The sequence below is a fragment of the Trichosurus vulpecula genome, chromosome 1, assembly GCF_011100635.1.
Source record: "Trichosurus vulpecula isolate mTriVul1 chromosome 1, mTriVul1.pri, whole genome shotgun sequence".
Lineage (NCBI taxonomy): Eukaryota > Metazoa > Chordata > Mammalia > Diprotodontia > Phalangeridae > Trichosurus > Trichosurus vulpecula.
This window is the reverse complement of record NC_050573.1, coordinates 420724530-420740371: the sequence shown is the minus strand read 5'-3', so window position 1 is coordinate 420740371 and position 15842 is coordinate 420724530. Positions and strand designations below refer to the sequence as shown.

General features: G+C 41.9%; 1 protein-coding gene and 1 long non-coding RNA gene across 3 annotated transcripts in view; one reads left to right on the top strand and one right to left on the bottom strand.

Annotated features, from left to right (window-relative positions):
* SETD9 (SET domain containing 9) overlaps positions 1-8430 on the bottom strand; it is a 27196-nt gene extending 18766 nt beyond the window's left edge. The window contains exons 1-3 of one of the 2 annotated variants that reach the window (XR_005010951.1): positions 8299-8418; positions 4319-4686; positions 1779-1902 (exon numbers count right to left, since the gene is read on the bottom strand). Coding sequence is in view for 1 of the 2 variants with exons in the window: in XM_036769403.1 (XP_036625298.1) it covers positions 1779-1902; positions 4319-4686; positions 8299-8399 (593 nt within the window). In the remaining variant the exon portion in view is untranslated. Of the gene's footprint in view, positions 1-1778; positions 1903-4318; positions 4687-8298 lie in introns of both variants that reach the window. The other variant, XM_036769403.1, reaches the window with a different exon arrangement.
* Positions 8153-15842, top strand: LOC118858787. The gene is made up of 3 exons (XR_005010954.1): positions 8153-8263; positions 12636-12802; positions 15469-15842. It is a non-coding gene; the product is annotated as an uncharacterized LOC118858787 (long non-coding RNA).

The following is a 15842-nucleotide window of genomic DNA, read 5'->3' as shown; positions in this document are numbered from 1 at the left end:
GTAAGCACCAATGAGGAGAAACATTGGACAGTAGCTAGTGGGGATGGTCTCAATCAAGTGAAGAGTTTTTTAGGGTAGATGAGACGTGGGTATGTTTTTAGACAGCAGGTAGACAGGAAGCCACCAAAGATTAGTGAAAGAGTAGGGAAGCAACCTGATGGAATAGATTAGATGGAATGGGATAGAGAGTTTAACTTGGCAAGGAGAAGGACCACCCCTTCATGTAGGACAGTGAAGGAGAAGATAGGGAAAGAAGATTTCTGAGTGCCATGAGATGAGGAGGGGATGAAAGGAAGCTCTAGCCAAGCAGTCTCATGTTCTTCAGAAAAGGATGAGACGAGGTCCTCAGATGAAGGATGTGGGGTGGGGGTAGCTTGGGAGGCTTAAGAAGAAATGAAAAATACAGGCAATGGGGTATAGAAATCTATCTTACCCTTGTAGTAGTAATTTGGATTTGAAGATCTTTCCTACCCATTAATAGGCCATGTGACCTGCTTTCATCACAGGAAGCCTAAGACACATGTGGTGGAAGGAGTTTCCTGACAGGAAAAGGAAGTTATGTCACAGAAAATGCGGGGAGAGAGAGAGAGATGTTATGGCTACTAACAGCTGCTAATGGCCGCCCTCCTGATTGTTAGAACTGAATAGACTGACTTAGCTGTACTGTGAGTTTGTTTTGGGGAAGACCCAAGCAGGGGGTCAGAGAGGTTTTGGGATGGCGAGTCTCCAGGTTGCTATATTGTGTATTGAATGTTTTGGGTTCCTTGCTGTTATGATGAAGTGGACTGACTGGATAAATGGCTTGTGGGATATGGTTCTCTGGTGTCTGCATAAATGGTTTACTTCTTCTCCCTTCTATGTGGAGAGTCTCGTATACTTTGCAATACAGAACCACATAGGCATTTTGACAATTATCATCTACCTTGTTATTATTGCCTTACTGTTTCAACCCTACAAGAAAGTAGGGGGGAAGGGGATAAGAGAAGGGGGTGGGTGATAGAAGGAAGGGCAGACTGGGGGAAGGGGTAATGCCATCTTGGCATGGGGGGAGGGGAGAGATGTGGTGAAAATTTGGAACTCAAAATCTTGTGGAAATGAATGTAGAAAACTAAAAATAAATGAATTAAAATTTAAAAAAAGAAAAAAAAAGAAATGAAAAGGTTTGGAATTGCTCCTATGGGAAGTGGGTAAGTGAACCCATTAAGAAGGTTTAAAAGGATAGCCTTGCTGCAATGAGAGCCTAGTTGAGATGACGTAACATAAATTTGTCGTGGACTCAGGCATCGAAGTTTTGTGATTTTCTCTAGCTTTTTTCAGCAGCATGTGAATAAGAGTGAAGGTAGTGGATGGCCGAAGTAATACAAGGGTGGAATTTGGCAAGGTATGGTGGACAAGAGGATAGGGGGAAGGGACTGTAGAAGACAGGGTAAAGCTGAACTGGTCCATCAAAAGGTCAAGATAGGCAAGGAAGGAGAGTACAGCTGGTACAGGGGTGATGGCCCAAGAAAGATGGCGGTGGAGGATGAGCAATGAGGTCTGCATTACAGCCAGGGCTTCAGAGTCACAGGGACAGAAAGAGTATGAGGAGGTAGGAATATGGTGGTCAAAGAGAAATGAATCCAGGTGGAGTATCAGTGGCAGAAGAGAAATCCTACGAAACAAATGCCATTAATAATTGAGAAATGTCTATCTGTGATGTGTGCCTGAGGATAGAAATGCCTAGATTTCTGCCATGATATCTAAAAATGGGTATTTTCTTGTTTCTATTACCAACTTACCTGTACACAACTTTGGATATTCCTTTATCATTTCCATCAATAAGCATCCCATCTAGGCATCTAAAAATGAATGGATTTCCAATGGACTGGAAAAAAATTGGCTCATGCTTCTGATACACTGTACCTATTAACACAACAAGGCATGAACATGTATATATTAAAAACACAAACATCTGGGCAGCTTTGTTTTGAAGAAAACTCAAGGTTATTCCTTTTTCCCACCATACTGTATTCTATCCTTTTGTAAAATATCTGAAGAAACTCAGGATGCCTAAGATGTATGCTTCTAATTTTTGTTGGTAGGATTTCATGTTAACCTCTCTACCTCAAACAAACGAACAAACACCAAATTATTACAACATTAAACTTTATCCTCTCTGACTTCTATACAGATCTTTGTGAGATGTTAAAGTATCTCATCACACAGCAGTGAAACCTGCAAATCCAACAATACGAAACAATTATCCTAGCAACTGACAACTTAACTTCAAATTTGGGGGTCATTTTTACAGATCTAATTTTTAAGAGGTAAGTATTTAGTTTGTATTATGAGGCCTTTGAAAAATTTGTTTAGTTCATTTGAAGGAAGGTAGGAAACAGTTGCTATTCAGTCGTGTCTGCCTCTCCAGAACCCCATTTGGGGTTTTCTTGGCAAAGATACTGGAGTGGTTTGCCATTTCCTTCTCCAACTCATTTTACAGATGAGGAAACTGAGGCAAACAGGGTTAAATGACTTGCCCAAAGTCACACAGATCATAAGTTTCTGAGGTGGGTTTTTAACTCAGGTCCTCCTGACTCCAGGCCCTGGTGCTCTATCAACCTGCTAACTCTATAACCATAGGCTAGCCACTAAACTCTCTAAGCCCTGGTTTTCTCATCTCTAAAATACAAAGAATATCTGTAGCAGAGACTTCAAGGCTTTTGCGAAGAAAAAATGAGCTGTTTATGGGACTTTGCAAACTTTAAAAGCGCTAGATCAGGCACCATTTTCAATAAGAGAATATAAACAAAAATCACAACACAAATTTTCTGACTGTTCCAACTCTGGGAAAGTTTATCATTCACAAAAACACTCAAGTATTTTTTTTCAATAATTGAAAATACCATAGGCAAATATTTTCTGTAGGGTGTATTCTGTAGTTACACCGTACAGTATGGAGACTCCCTCCAAGTGATACAGATAAGACAGTTTGCAACTTAGAATCTTAAGAGACTTGTTTGGAGGCACTCAGGAGTTAAGCTACTTGCCCTGGGTCATACCATCAGCATGTGTCAGAAGCAGGGCTCTGATCCAGGTCTCTGTGCCATAAAGATCAGCCCTCTATCCTCTATGTCCACTGTCTTTCACTGGAATTGGTAATTTTAAAAAATAAAATGCTTCATTTTCCAATTGCAAAAAGAATGTGAAAGTTCTTTTAACTCACCCGTGAGGTGTTAATTCTGTTTTCCATGTTGTTGTCTATACTGATAGTTTTCTAAGCTTATGTGGCTGTTTCTCCTATGTCTGCCAAATATTCACTCACACAAATGTGCCAGTGCAGAAATTAGAACATTCCCCTGAGTCTATGTACATTTAGGCAGAATAAAAACATTTATTATAGTAAACATACCAAAATACCATCTATGAGTAACTTCAGTTATATATCAATACAGCATCAAACTTGAGTTGTATGTGAATATATAAAAGATGTGTCATCTTGTAAGCCTGGGAAAGTCCCAGGGTGAGAACTCTCTCTATCCTAGCAGTTTACAATTCTTCTGTGATTTAGTATACATGCCCTAGGGGGCTGCTTGAGTCACAGAGAGTTGTCCAAAAGCATTCAGCTAATAGATAGGTCTTCAGGACTGCAAGCCTAGCACTCTATCCTCTACCCAGAGGTGTCAGAGCCCAGCTCTTGAAGCCTAGAGCAGCTGTACCAGATTTAAAAAAAAGTACCTGAGAAATGTTTAATGAAATAAATAAAAGCATAATACAACATAGATAATGTTAGTTTGTGGTTTTCTAAGTCGATTCAGGGCAGCTGTGTGGCACAGTGGATAGATTGCTGGGCTTGGATCAGGAAGACTCATCTTACTCAGTTCAAATCTGGCTTCAGATACTTACAAGTTCTGTGACCCTGGGCAAGTCATTTAACCTTGTTTGCCTCAGTTTCTTCATCTGTAAAATGAACTGGAGAAAGACATGGCAAAACCACTCCAGTATCTCTGCCAAGAAAACCACAAGTGGAGTCATAGAGAATCAAAAAGGCCTAACAACAACAACAAAAAGTCAATATGTAGCATGCAGGGATTTATTTCTATTTGAGTTTGATGCCACTACATATCACATTGCCTCTATTAATACCCAGTAAATCTCCAAACCGGGATGATAATCTATAGAAAATAGATGGTCAGGCAATGCTCTCAGGACAGGTGTTAGCCACTTTTACTGAATCTACTTTCATTTCATTCATTCAATAAGCATTTATTAAGCATCTACTATGTATCAAGACTTGGTAAATTGGTATCGATCATTGGTAAATAATTGAACATGTCAGTACCAGGATACATAGACACAACTGCTCCTTTAGGCACAAATCCTTTGGTTACAAAGACACCTCTTCCAGCAGAAATCAATGAACTAGTTTCTCGGGAAATACTGAAGCCCAACGTATTAAAGAGAACTTCTCCTGGCTTGTAGATCTTTTGTTGCTGAGTGTCGCATGTGGGCTGTTCTGTCCTTTGATGGTGAGTAATCAATAAATCTTGGTATTTTGATTTAATGGTTTCTGGAAGCAAGACAAGGATGTCTGTTTGTCTACTGAAATCACTTATGAACAGAGCCTGAAAGACTTTCAGTAATGCTCCTAGGACATCTTCGTCAGGAATAATTTTGTCTTTGGAGTCCTCTGGAACATATCTCAAGGTCCTGAAAAATGGGAAAAATGACTGTTTATTATTCTCTGCCAGGAAACAAAAGGAAATACTACCTTCCTCTGATAAAAAGCTTGATTTTCTTGATGGGTTTAAGGTTATTGGTCCCAACTGAGAATTGTTATAATGATGCTCAAACATTTGAAAGCCATGACATCCAGAACTATTTAGAATAGCCTGACTCTGCAGCTGGATAGAACAGTACCCCTTGGTCTAAAAATGAGACTTCCTCCCTGCTATCCACCTGGAATCGTAGGTCTTTACCTATAAACATGTTGTAAGCTCAGCACAGGGGAGAGATCTCACATTTATGAATACTCATAGGATCATAGAGCTGGAAAGGAACTCAGAGACCTATGATATCTTCTTGTAGTGTGAAGATGACCCTCAGTCCATTGAATTTGGAGCTGAAAGAGAGCTCAGGGATCAGGTAATACCATTATACAGATAGGGAAACTGAGGCTTAAAAAGAGCTAAACGATTTGCCCAAGACTGCACAGGCAGTAAGGAGCAGAGGCAGAATTCTACCTCTACCTTTACCTTCTCTTCTGGAATGATACAAAAATCAGAGAACAAGTTCTGAAAGGTCCTACACCGTGAGAAAACCATTGGGTACAAGTTTGGCAACAGATTGTACAATATATGTCTTCTGAAGACCCCATTAACTGGGTATGGAGATGTTCATGACCAGAAGGTTGGTTCCAGAGCAATGAAATTTTCCACCACAAACCATGAAGTCTTGAAGCTGTCACATTTGGTGTTGGTAAAATGAGGGCCCAATAAAATCGTAGACTTTTTCAAAGCGCTGAAGTACCAGCCAACTGATTTTACTCTTCTCTTTCTCAGTTCTATCTGCTCAACTTTGGGGAGGTTAAATTAATTTTTGGATTTTTGTCTTTCTTTTCAGGAAGGCAAGTAAATACTTCTTGCCTAAGACTTCAACTGTATAAATTCACTAAATTCATCATTTGATTTCTGAGGCAAAGCAAAACCCCACTGGGTTTTAAATACTGTCTTTGGGTTATTATTGTTCAGTAGTTACAGTCATGTCCAACTTGTAATTTTCTTCCAAAGGTATTAGAGTGGTTTGGCATTTCCTTCTTCAGCTCACTTGACAGATGAGGAAACTGAGGCAAACAGGGTTAAGTGACTTGCCCAGAGTCACACAGCCAGTAAATGTCTGAGGTCAGGTCTGAACTCTGGAAGGTGAGTCTTCCTGACTCCAGGCCTGGCACTCTATCCACTGCACCACCCAGCTGCCCTGAAGGTTACTAGACCACAAACACCTGGAGGCAGGAGCCCCATTTTGACAGCTCCCTCACACTGCAGGTGCTTACTCAATGTTAACTGATTGATTTCGGTTTTTCAGTCATATTCGATTCTTTGTGGGCCCATTTGTGGTTTTCTTGGCAGAGATACTGGAGTGGTTTGCCATTTCCTTCTCCAGCTCATTTTAGAGATGAGAAAACTAAGGTCAACAGGGTTAAATGACTTACCCAGGGTCACTTGCTAGTGTCTGAGGGCAGCTCTGAACTGAAGATGAGTCCTGACTCCAGGCCTGACACTAACCACTGTACCACCTAGCTACCCAATTTGATTTCATTTTCACTCAGCTTATTTTTTCCATTTAACTAACAAATTATTCAACAAAATCTACCACAGCACTAATTCCAAACCTTTATCACTAGTTAGAAATGTTTCTACTTCACCGAATAACGAGTCTAATTTGCCTCTATGGCTTTGTGTCTCTAGTATGAGTTACACAGTTCCAATGCTGATTTTAGGGGAGGTGGGGGCCGGTGAATTTCAGCAAGTTCATTAATTTCTCCACAACTCAGCTTAGTCATATGTAAAATGAGAAGAAGGGATTGCAGCAAATAAATGAACTTTAAAGTCCTTCCCACCTCTGTGTCTTATGATTTTTAATAGGTTTTCCTCAGATCTGAGCTCATGTGTATATATCCTGCTTCCTTTTGTGTTGTCTCTCCCCTTAGATAGTAAACTCCCAGAAGGCAGGTACTTTTCTTTTTTTTAATGGTATATCTGTTGTTTAGCACATAGTAGGTGCTTAATAATAATGTTTACTGGAATGGATTTTTTAAAAATACAGCCTTGACTGTATAAATGCCAACTTTATTATTTAAGCTAGCTGTCATTTTACTACTTGTAGAAGAGAGAAGTACCTTCTTTTGAGGAAGAAATTCCAAAATTGTGATTCCGACTTTGACAGTCAGTGGCAGAGCCCAAGAGTCTTCAGATTTGCTTTGCTGTTCATTAAAATGCAATTCTCCCTCCCCTACCCTGAAGTTCTTTTGAAGATGGGGAAAGGTTCCGGTGGGGATAGGAAGATAAATAACTAGGGTGTAACGACCAAAGGTGACAGTGATAAAATTTAACATACCCCTCCTCCCGGCCAAAAAGATTCAGGGTAGTGCCAGGAGAGACCGGGTCTGACTCCAGTCCTAATATTTACTGCGTGATGGACAAGTTACTTAAGTTCTCAGTCTCGGGTTCTCTTAACAACTGCACTGTCCGCCTGCCTCCCAGGCTGAGGGCAAATGATAAAAGCACGCTACAAACCTCAAGGCACTACAGAGTTCTTATCATTGGAATTGAGAAAATAACTCCACCTCCCTAAGCCTCTTTCCCCCCCATCTGTAAAACAGGGAAAGTAATTCCCGAGCTTCTTTCAAGGAAATCCTCGGCAAATCGAGTCAGCGGTTCAGCGCTATCACTGTCCTTCCCAAACCAAGGAGGAAAGGGATCGGGTCGCAGTCTTCCAGCTGGAAGCTCGCTACAGTCAAAACCCTTCATGTGACACATCTGGCAAGGGCTAGAGGAGGCATCTGAGCAGTGGAAAAACTCAGAACTCCACCAGGTTCTCATCCCGACTCTGCCTCAGTTTGCTCATCTGTAAAACGACGGCGTTGAATTTAGAGGTCTCTTTCAGCTTAACCTTTTCTTAAAATACATTTTTATTTTTAAAAATTTAAAGTAAAAGTTTATTTTCAAAATCTTTAAAATGAAATTTAAAGTAAAAGTTTTTATTTTCAAAATCTTTAAAATAAATTTTAAAGTAAAAGTCTTATTTTCGAAATCTTTAAAGTAAACTTTAAAATAGTTTTATTTTTAAAATCTTTTAAAATATATTTTATTTCATTTAATCTTCTAACACATTTTCATTTGTTGTCATGTTTTTACATCCCCTACATTTTCCACTGTCTCCCCCGTACCCCTCCCAGAAAGTCATTCTTTATACTAAATGATTAAAATTAAAAAAACAAACAGTTCTAAATCTACGAGCCTAAGAGCAGATAAGAAAGCCCTGCCAGGTAGTCCCGTACTCCCGGAGCTCGCAAGGAGGGCCCGCCCCTCCCCCCAGCCCCGCCCACATCCCCCTCCCCCTCCCCTCCCGTCTTCCTTGCCTCTCTCCAGCCCCCGCCGCTCAGAGTTCGGATCACCGTGCCGCAGGCAGGATCTCCCAGCACGCGCGGGCGCCCAGCAGGGCCAGAGCCGAGCAGCGCGGAGCAGGCGCGCTGCAGGAGCCGGGCTCTGCCGGAGGCCGGCGCGAGGTAGGGGGCCCTACTGGGAGGAGCACGGTCCTCACCTCCGGTTCTGGCTCAGGTTGAGTGCGATCCAGGGTACGAAGCGGTATTTGTAGCGGTGCCACCGCTGCTGCAGGACGCGCAGCAGCGTGCGGAACAACATGGAGCACCCACCGAGGGCCCTCCTCCCTCCGCCTCCCGGGCCCCTCCTCCTCTCCCTCCTCCCCTCCCTCCTCCCTCCGCCTCCCGGGCCCCTCCTCCTCCTCCTCCCTTCCTCCTTCCCCCTCCCCCTAGGAGTGTCTCTGGCTCCTCCTTTTCCCTCCTCCCCTTTTTCTCTCTCCTCCCTCTAGAACTATGCCTGGCTCCTCCTCCTCCTCCTCCTCCCCCCCTCCCCGCCCCCATCCTCAGCTCCTCCCCCTCCCCTCCCTCAGCTCCTTTACTGTCCAGCAATCTCTCCTCTCCCCTACACTTCCCATCAGTCATTCCCTTACTTCGGTCCCTAAGTCAAATCAGTTCCGCAGTCTTGCTTAATGTTATTTCCCTTCCCAATCTGTCCGTCCTAGTGAAAAGGGCTGCTAGCTATGGTTAACCACCACCCCCTAACCCATCCACCCGCCCCACAATACGACATATTCCACCCCCCTCCTCCGAACCTGTGCACAAGTGACACGTACTGGCCAGTTCCTCCAGTCTAGCAGTCGCCTTCTTCCCTCCTTCAAAGCATCAACTTGGTGCCACTCAGTAGATAAAACGAGTCCTTTCCTTTCCCTTTTATTTATCAGCACTGTATTACATTGTATATCGCTGATATTTACTTGCGAACACGTCTTTGTATCTCGTAGGGTGTTGGGTTTTTGTTTTTTGCACACATTCCTCTTCTGTATTTGTTCATCCATTCTTTTATTCAGCGAGTATTTATTCAGGACCCAGTATGCACAGGAATTTCGATTTAGAGCTGAAAGGGATTTTAGGAATCACCTAATCCAGCTCCCCCCTCCCCCCCCCCCCCGCCCCTATTTTATAGAGAGGAAAGGAACTGCCTCAAAGCACTACCTTAGCAAGTAACAGAGCCAGGACTGGAACTCAGATCCTCTAAAAATCCAAATCCTATCCTCTTTATTTTTTTTAATTTATTTACTATATTTAGTTTTCAGCCTTGATTTTAACAAAAGTTTGAATTACACATTTTTTCCCCATTTCTACCCTCCCCCTACTCCAAGGTGGAGTATATTTTGGTTGCCCCGTTCCCCAGTCAGCCCTCCCATCTGTCACCCCACTCCCCTCCTATCCCCCTTTCCCTTCTTCTCTTGTAGGGCAAGGTACATTTCTATGCCCCATTGCCTGTGTATCTTATTTCCTAGTTGCGTGCAAAAACTTTTTTGTTGTTGTTGTTGTTTTTGAACATCTGTTTTTAAAACTTCGAGTTCCAAATTCTCTCCCCTCTTCCCTCCCCACCCACCCTCCCTAAGAAGGCAAGCAATTCAACATAGGCCACATGCGTATCATTATGTAAAACCCTTCCACAATACTCATGTTGTGAAAAATTAACTGTTTTGCTCTTTCCTAACCTATCCCCCTTTACTGAATTTTCTCCCTTGACCCTGTCCCTTTTCGAAAGTGTTTGTTTTTGATTACCTCCCCCCCCATCTGTCCTCCCTTCTATCATCCCCCCTTTTTTATCTTCTTCCTCCTTCTTTCCTGTGGGGTAAGATACCCAATTGAGTGTGTTATGGTATTCCCTCCTCAGGTCAAATCCAATGAGAGCAAGATTTACTCATTCCCCCTCACCTGCCCCCTCTTCTCTTCCTACAGAACCACTTTTTCTTGCCACTTTTATGCGAGATAATTTGCCCCATTCTATCTCTCTCTTTCTCCTTCTCTCAATATATTCCTCTCTTATCCCTTAAATTGATTTTATTTTTTTAGATATCATGCCTTCATATTCAACTCACCCTGTGCCCTTTGTGTGTGTGTATATATGTACATATATATATATACACATATATATATGTACATATACCTACATACATACATACATAAACACACACATATGTATATATATGTATACACACACATATATATGCATATTCCTTTCAGCTACTATGATATTGAGGTCTCATGAATCATACACATCATCTTTCTATGTAGGAATGTAAACAAAACAGTTCAACTTTAGTAAGTCCCTTATGATTTCTCTTTCTTGTTTACCTTTTCATGCTTCTCTTGATTGTTGTGTTTGAAAGTCAAATTTTCTATTCAGCTCTGGTCTTTTCGCTGAGAAAGCTTGAAAGTCCTCTATTTTATTGAAAATTCATATTTTGCCTTGGAGCATGATACTCAGTTTTGCTGGGTAGGTGATTCTTGGTTTTAATCCTAGCTCCATTGATCTCCAGAATATCGTATTCCAAGTCCTTCAGTCCCTTAATGTGGAAGCTGCCAGATCCTGTGTTATCCTGATTGTTTTTCCACAATATTCAAATTGTTTCTTTCTGGCTGCTTGCGGTATTTTCTCCTTGACCTGGGAGCTCTGGAATTTTGCGACAATGTTCCTGTGAGTTTTCTTTTTGGGATCTATTTGAGGAGGCGATCTGTGGATTCTTTCAATTTCTATTTTACCCTCTGGCTCTAGAATATCAGGGCAATTCTCCTTGATAATTTCTTGAAAGATGATATCTAGGCTCTTTTTTTGATCATGGCTTTCAGGTAGTCCAATAATTTTTAAATTATCTCTCCTGGATCTATTTTCTATGTCAGTGGTTTTTCCAATGAGATATTTGACATTGTCTTCCATTTTTTCATTCCTTTGGTTCTGTTTTATAATATCTTGATTTCTCATCAAGTCACTAGCTTCCACTTGCTCCAATCTAATTTTTAAGGTAGTATTTTCTTCAGTGGTCTTTTGGACCTCCTTTTCCATTTGGCTAATTCTGCCTTTCAAGGCATTCTTCTCCTCATTGGCTTTTTGGAGCTCTTTTGCCATTTGGGTTAGTCTATTTTTTAAAGTGTTGTTTTCTTCAATATTTTTTTCAGTATTTTTTTGGGTCTCCTTTAGCAAGTCATTGACTTGTTTTTCATGGTTTTCTTGCATCCTTCTCATTTCTCTTCCCAATTTTTCCTCTACTTCTCTAACTTGCTTTTCCAACTCCTTTTTGAGCTCTTCCATGGCCTGAGACCAGTTCATGTTTTTCTTGGAGGCTTTTGATGTAGGCTCTTGCACTTTGTTGACTTCTTCAGGCTGTATGTTTTGGTCTTCTTTGTCACCAAAGGAAGATTCCAAAGTCTGAGACTGAATCTGGGTGTGTTTTCGCTGCCTGGCCATGTTCCTAACCAACTTACTTGACCCTTGAGTTTTTCGTCGGGGCATGACTGCTTGTAGAGCAAAGAGTACTTTGTTCCAAGCTTGAGGGGATGCGCCATTGATTTCAGAGCTATTTCTATATAGCCAGCTCTGCCACCCCAGCACTCCTCCTTCCTCAAGAACCACCAACCTGGACCTGATGCAAATCTTCAGCAGGTTCTGCACTCCTGCTCTGATCTGCCACTTAATTCCTCCCACCAGGTGGGCCTGGGGCCGGAAGTAAATACAGCTGTAGTTCTGTAGCTGCACCTCCCCTGCTGCCCCTGGGGCGGTGGCTGAACCTCGAACTCTGTCCCCCTCAGCTTTTCCCACTAACCTTCTCTGTTGTTTTTGGTGTTTGTGGGTTGAGAAGTCTGGTAACTGCCACAGCTCACTGATTCAGGGTGCTAGGGTCCTGCCCGGCTCCTGGTCTGGCTGGTACTGCCGCCTCCCACACTGAGCTCTGCTCCCCTCCACTCCGTGCGCCGATAGACCTTATCCAGCAACCATCCAGGCTGTCCTGGGCTGGATCCCTGCTTCCCTCTGCTATTTTGTGGGTTTTGCAGTTCTAGAATTTGTTCAGAGCCATTTTTATAGGTTTTTGGAGGGACCTGGGGGAGAGCTCACGCAAGTCCGTGCTTTCCAGCTGCCATCTTGGCTCCACCCCCGGAAGTCCCCATCCTATCCTCTTTATACCAAGCAGGCTCTCTGCCAGCTGCGGGAGGAGATACAAAGATCAATCCAAATTCAACAGCTAACACTTAGTGTCTTCCCTTTAAGGACTGCCCCAACCCAACCTTACAACTATTATATGTAATAAAATGTTAGAATAGAATAGACCCTTTAGTCCAGTCCTCTCCTTTTACAGATGAAAACACTGAGGCCCAGAAGGGTAAGTGACTTGCGCAAGATATGACAGCTAATTTCTTGCAAAGTCCGTAAACTTCTCTAGACTTCAGTTTCCTCAACTACAAAATGACAGGATCGAACAAAACGATCCCTAAGGTCCTTCCCAGCTCTAAAATTTTAACTTGCCTTAAAACCACTGTTTTTTAATGACAGATGTGACTTATGGCTAAGATTTCCTGTTTGGACACAATGCAAAGCACTTAACATTAAAAGAAGAAAGAGGAAAGAAAAGGGAAAAAAGTGCATAATTTCTGAATTGAAGTTATCTGCCATGACCTTTTAAAAGATCGCTCCTTGGATTGAGTGAAATAATTGTAAAGGTAAGGATTCTCTGATAAAACCTGATCTTAATTTCCACCTTGCCTTATTATCCTTTTCCTCTGTCTCCTCTCTACACCTAAGCCTCCCCCCCCCCCCCCATGTCAGCGGCACCTGAAGAACTTTCAATGACTCCCTACTGTCTTTACTTCCCATCTGGATGCTCCATTGTCTCTAGAAACTCATCTTCCTGAAAGACCAAGTGGCCTCTGAAACACACACATATTCAGTACCCTCTGCCCCTTGGGCCCCTAGGATTGGAAATGATAGAAGCTGGGAATAGAACTTCTTCAAATTCTCTATTTAAGGAGGAGACCCAGGGCAGACAACTCTTCACTTCCCATCCAGCTGCAGGACTTGTCCCTTTCCACCAGTAGGCTCCTTCTCACCCCTCCTTACTCCCCTTTTCAGTTTCTTTTAATGTATTTTGTGAGTCACTGGGGCAGGGGCTGTCTGTATCCCCAGCTCAGTGTTGAATTAGCTCAGTGCCTGGCACATAATAGGTGTTGAATAAGTGTTTATTGACTGACTGGTTTACTGTCTATAGAATAAAATTAATAAAAAAAATACTGTCTGGCATTTAAAGCTTCCCCAAACCTCCTGTTTCCAAGTTTTCGTATTATTTACTATGGAGGGCACAGCTATTGTCCCAATCACTCAGACTCCCCGTCTTGGTGTTATCCTTGACTCCTCAGTCTCATTCACCCCACTTCTCCAGTCTATTGTTATATCTTGTCATTTCTAACTTCACAAGATCTCTTGTATTATACACCATCCCATAGCTACCACCCTAATGTAGGCTCTCATTACATCACCTGGATGAGTCCTTAGCCTTTTTTTGTGCCATGGACCCCTTTTGGCATTCTGGTGAAAACTGTGGACCCCTTTTCAGAATTTCGTTTTTAAATGTATAAAGTATATAGGATTACAAAAGAAACCAATTATACTAAAATGCAGTTAGCAAATTAAAAAAAATTCCGAAGAACTTCTAATTAGTTTCTTCCTACTTTAATTCATTCCCCACAGTGATTTTCCTAAAGCAAAAGTCTGCCCATGTCATCCCATTAAACTCCATTGTCTACAATTAATTGGCATATATTCCCAAAGTGGGTGGTACTGTCCCCTGGGGGGCCACTGGAACAAGGGGCCAGTAGTAGAATTGGGTGCAATTGGGGGGCATTGAATAAAAAATAAGGGGGCTATAGAAGCATAAGGAAAGAAGAGAAGAGAAAATTTTGAAAAACTGTTAGTGCACATTTCATCTGTTGTCTAACAGAGTTAAAGTTGTAGTGGTTACATTATTTTCCAAATAAACGCACAAAATGAAAGTTATAACCTGTCAATGGTCAAGTCTGCCAACAGGTCTTAACAAACAAGTGTTGGCAGGCCAGTGTATGGCAGCATTGTCAGGAAGTCCAGTATGCATCGGCAGCAATATGTGTGTGTAATGACTTATTTATAATATGATATGATGTGGTTACATGAGGCAATATTGTGTCATGACAATTTCAATGCTGGAAAAAAACCAACTAATTTATAATAAATTATTAAATTTAAGATGCATCATTTAAAAATATTTATATTTTTTGAAGTGATGCAAATTTCAAGAAAACCATTAAAGTAGATTTCCAGGGGGTTGCTGAGTAATTTTTTAAAAAAGGGTGTGATAGGCCAAATAAGTTTGGGAACCTCTGAGCCACAGCATCAAACATAAAGCAATCTGTGTGGGGAAGAGAGTAAGTATTTATTAAGCACCTACTATGTGTTAGGCACTATGTTAAGCACTTTATAAATATTATTTCATTTGATCAACTCTATGATCCCCTTTTTATAGTTGAGGAAACTGAGGCAGACAGATTAAGTGACTTTCCCTGGGTCACACAGCTAGTACTTGTCTGAGGCCAGATTTGAATTCAAATTTTCTTGACACAAAACAGGGTGGATAGAGGGTAACACCTACCTGTTTAGTATCTAAAACTCTTCACAATTTGGCCCCTTCCTTTCCTACCTTTCTAGTATTCTCATATTTTATTCCCTACACTCTCTCATCCAGCTGTACTAGTGCATTTGCTACTCTCAAACATTATTTCCTGTCTCTGTGCCTTTCACCGGGTGTTCCCCATGCCCAGAAAGCTCTGTTTCCCTGGCTTCCTTCAAGACTCACCTCAGATTCTATCTACTGCAGGAGACCTTTCGAGATCCTTAGCAGCTAATAATTTTCCCAAAGAGATTATCTTCCTTTGGTATGGATATGTCTTGTATACGTAATGAGAGACTGGCCAGTTTACGCCTGTTCCTTAGATCATACACAATATTCCCTGCCTGGTTTCAGTCCAACCCATGGAGTCTTAGTGAGCCTACTTACAGCCAGGAGTGAACAAAGGGCTTGTGCTGTGTGGTGATGAGTTTTCTAATTAGCTTTGTAGCTAGAAGGACTAATGTTAGAACCAGAACTGAGTTCACATACAAAAAAGATTAAGCCACCCTTTTTGATGGATAGGCTCCTTTTGTGTTTCTTTTTTTCCCTTGGTATTAAAAAAATCAAGCAATTCAATAAATAATGATCATTTTTTTAATGATTTAGGATTGCTGTGAGCCTGTGGATGAGGTGAGAGCCAGTGGGCCCTATCTCCCTCTGTTAATTTAGTCTATTTTTTTCTTTTGATAGAATAGACAATTATGACCTTTTGATCTCTGAAAGAGTCCACCAGAGCTGGTAGCAGAACTGGCTGAGTTCAGTGAGGTCCTAGCCTGAGGAACAACCTGCTTAACAGACTGGAACCAATTACAGTGTCTGCACGTGCCCCAAAGCTCTACAAGCCACTTCCATTGCAGAGTATCCCACCTTTCTGGAAGCATCCTACCCTATGAAGGATTGTATCAGCACCTGATTGAGGGTAAGCAGAGGTTTTGAGGTGTGGGAGAGGTGAGATGAGGATACGCTCAACACTTAGGACAAATGGCCTTAAATGTCCCTACTATGTAAGAGGTGAAGTCTTCTGCTGGAGAGTGGAAACAGGGAATTTGAAAAGAAAGATCACA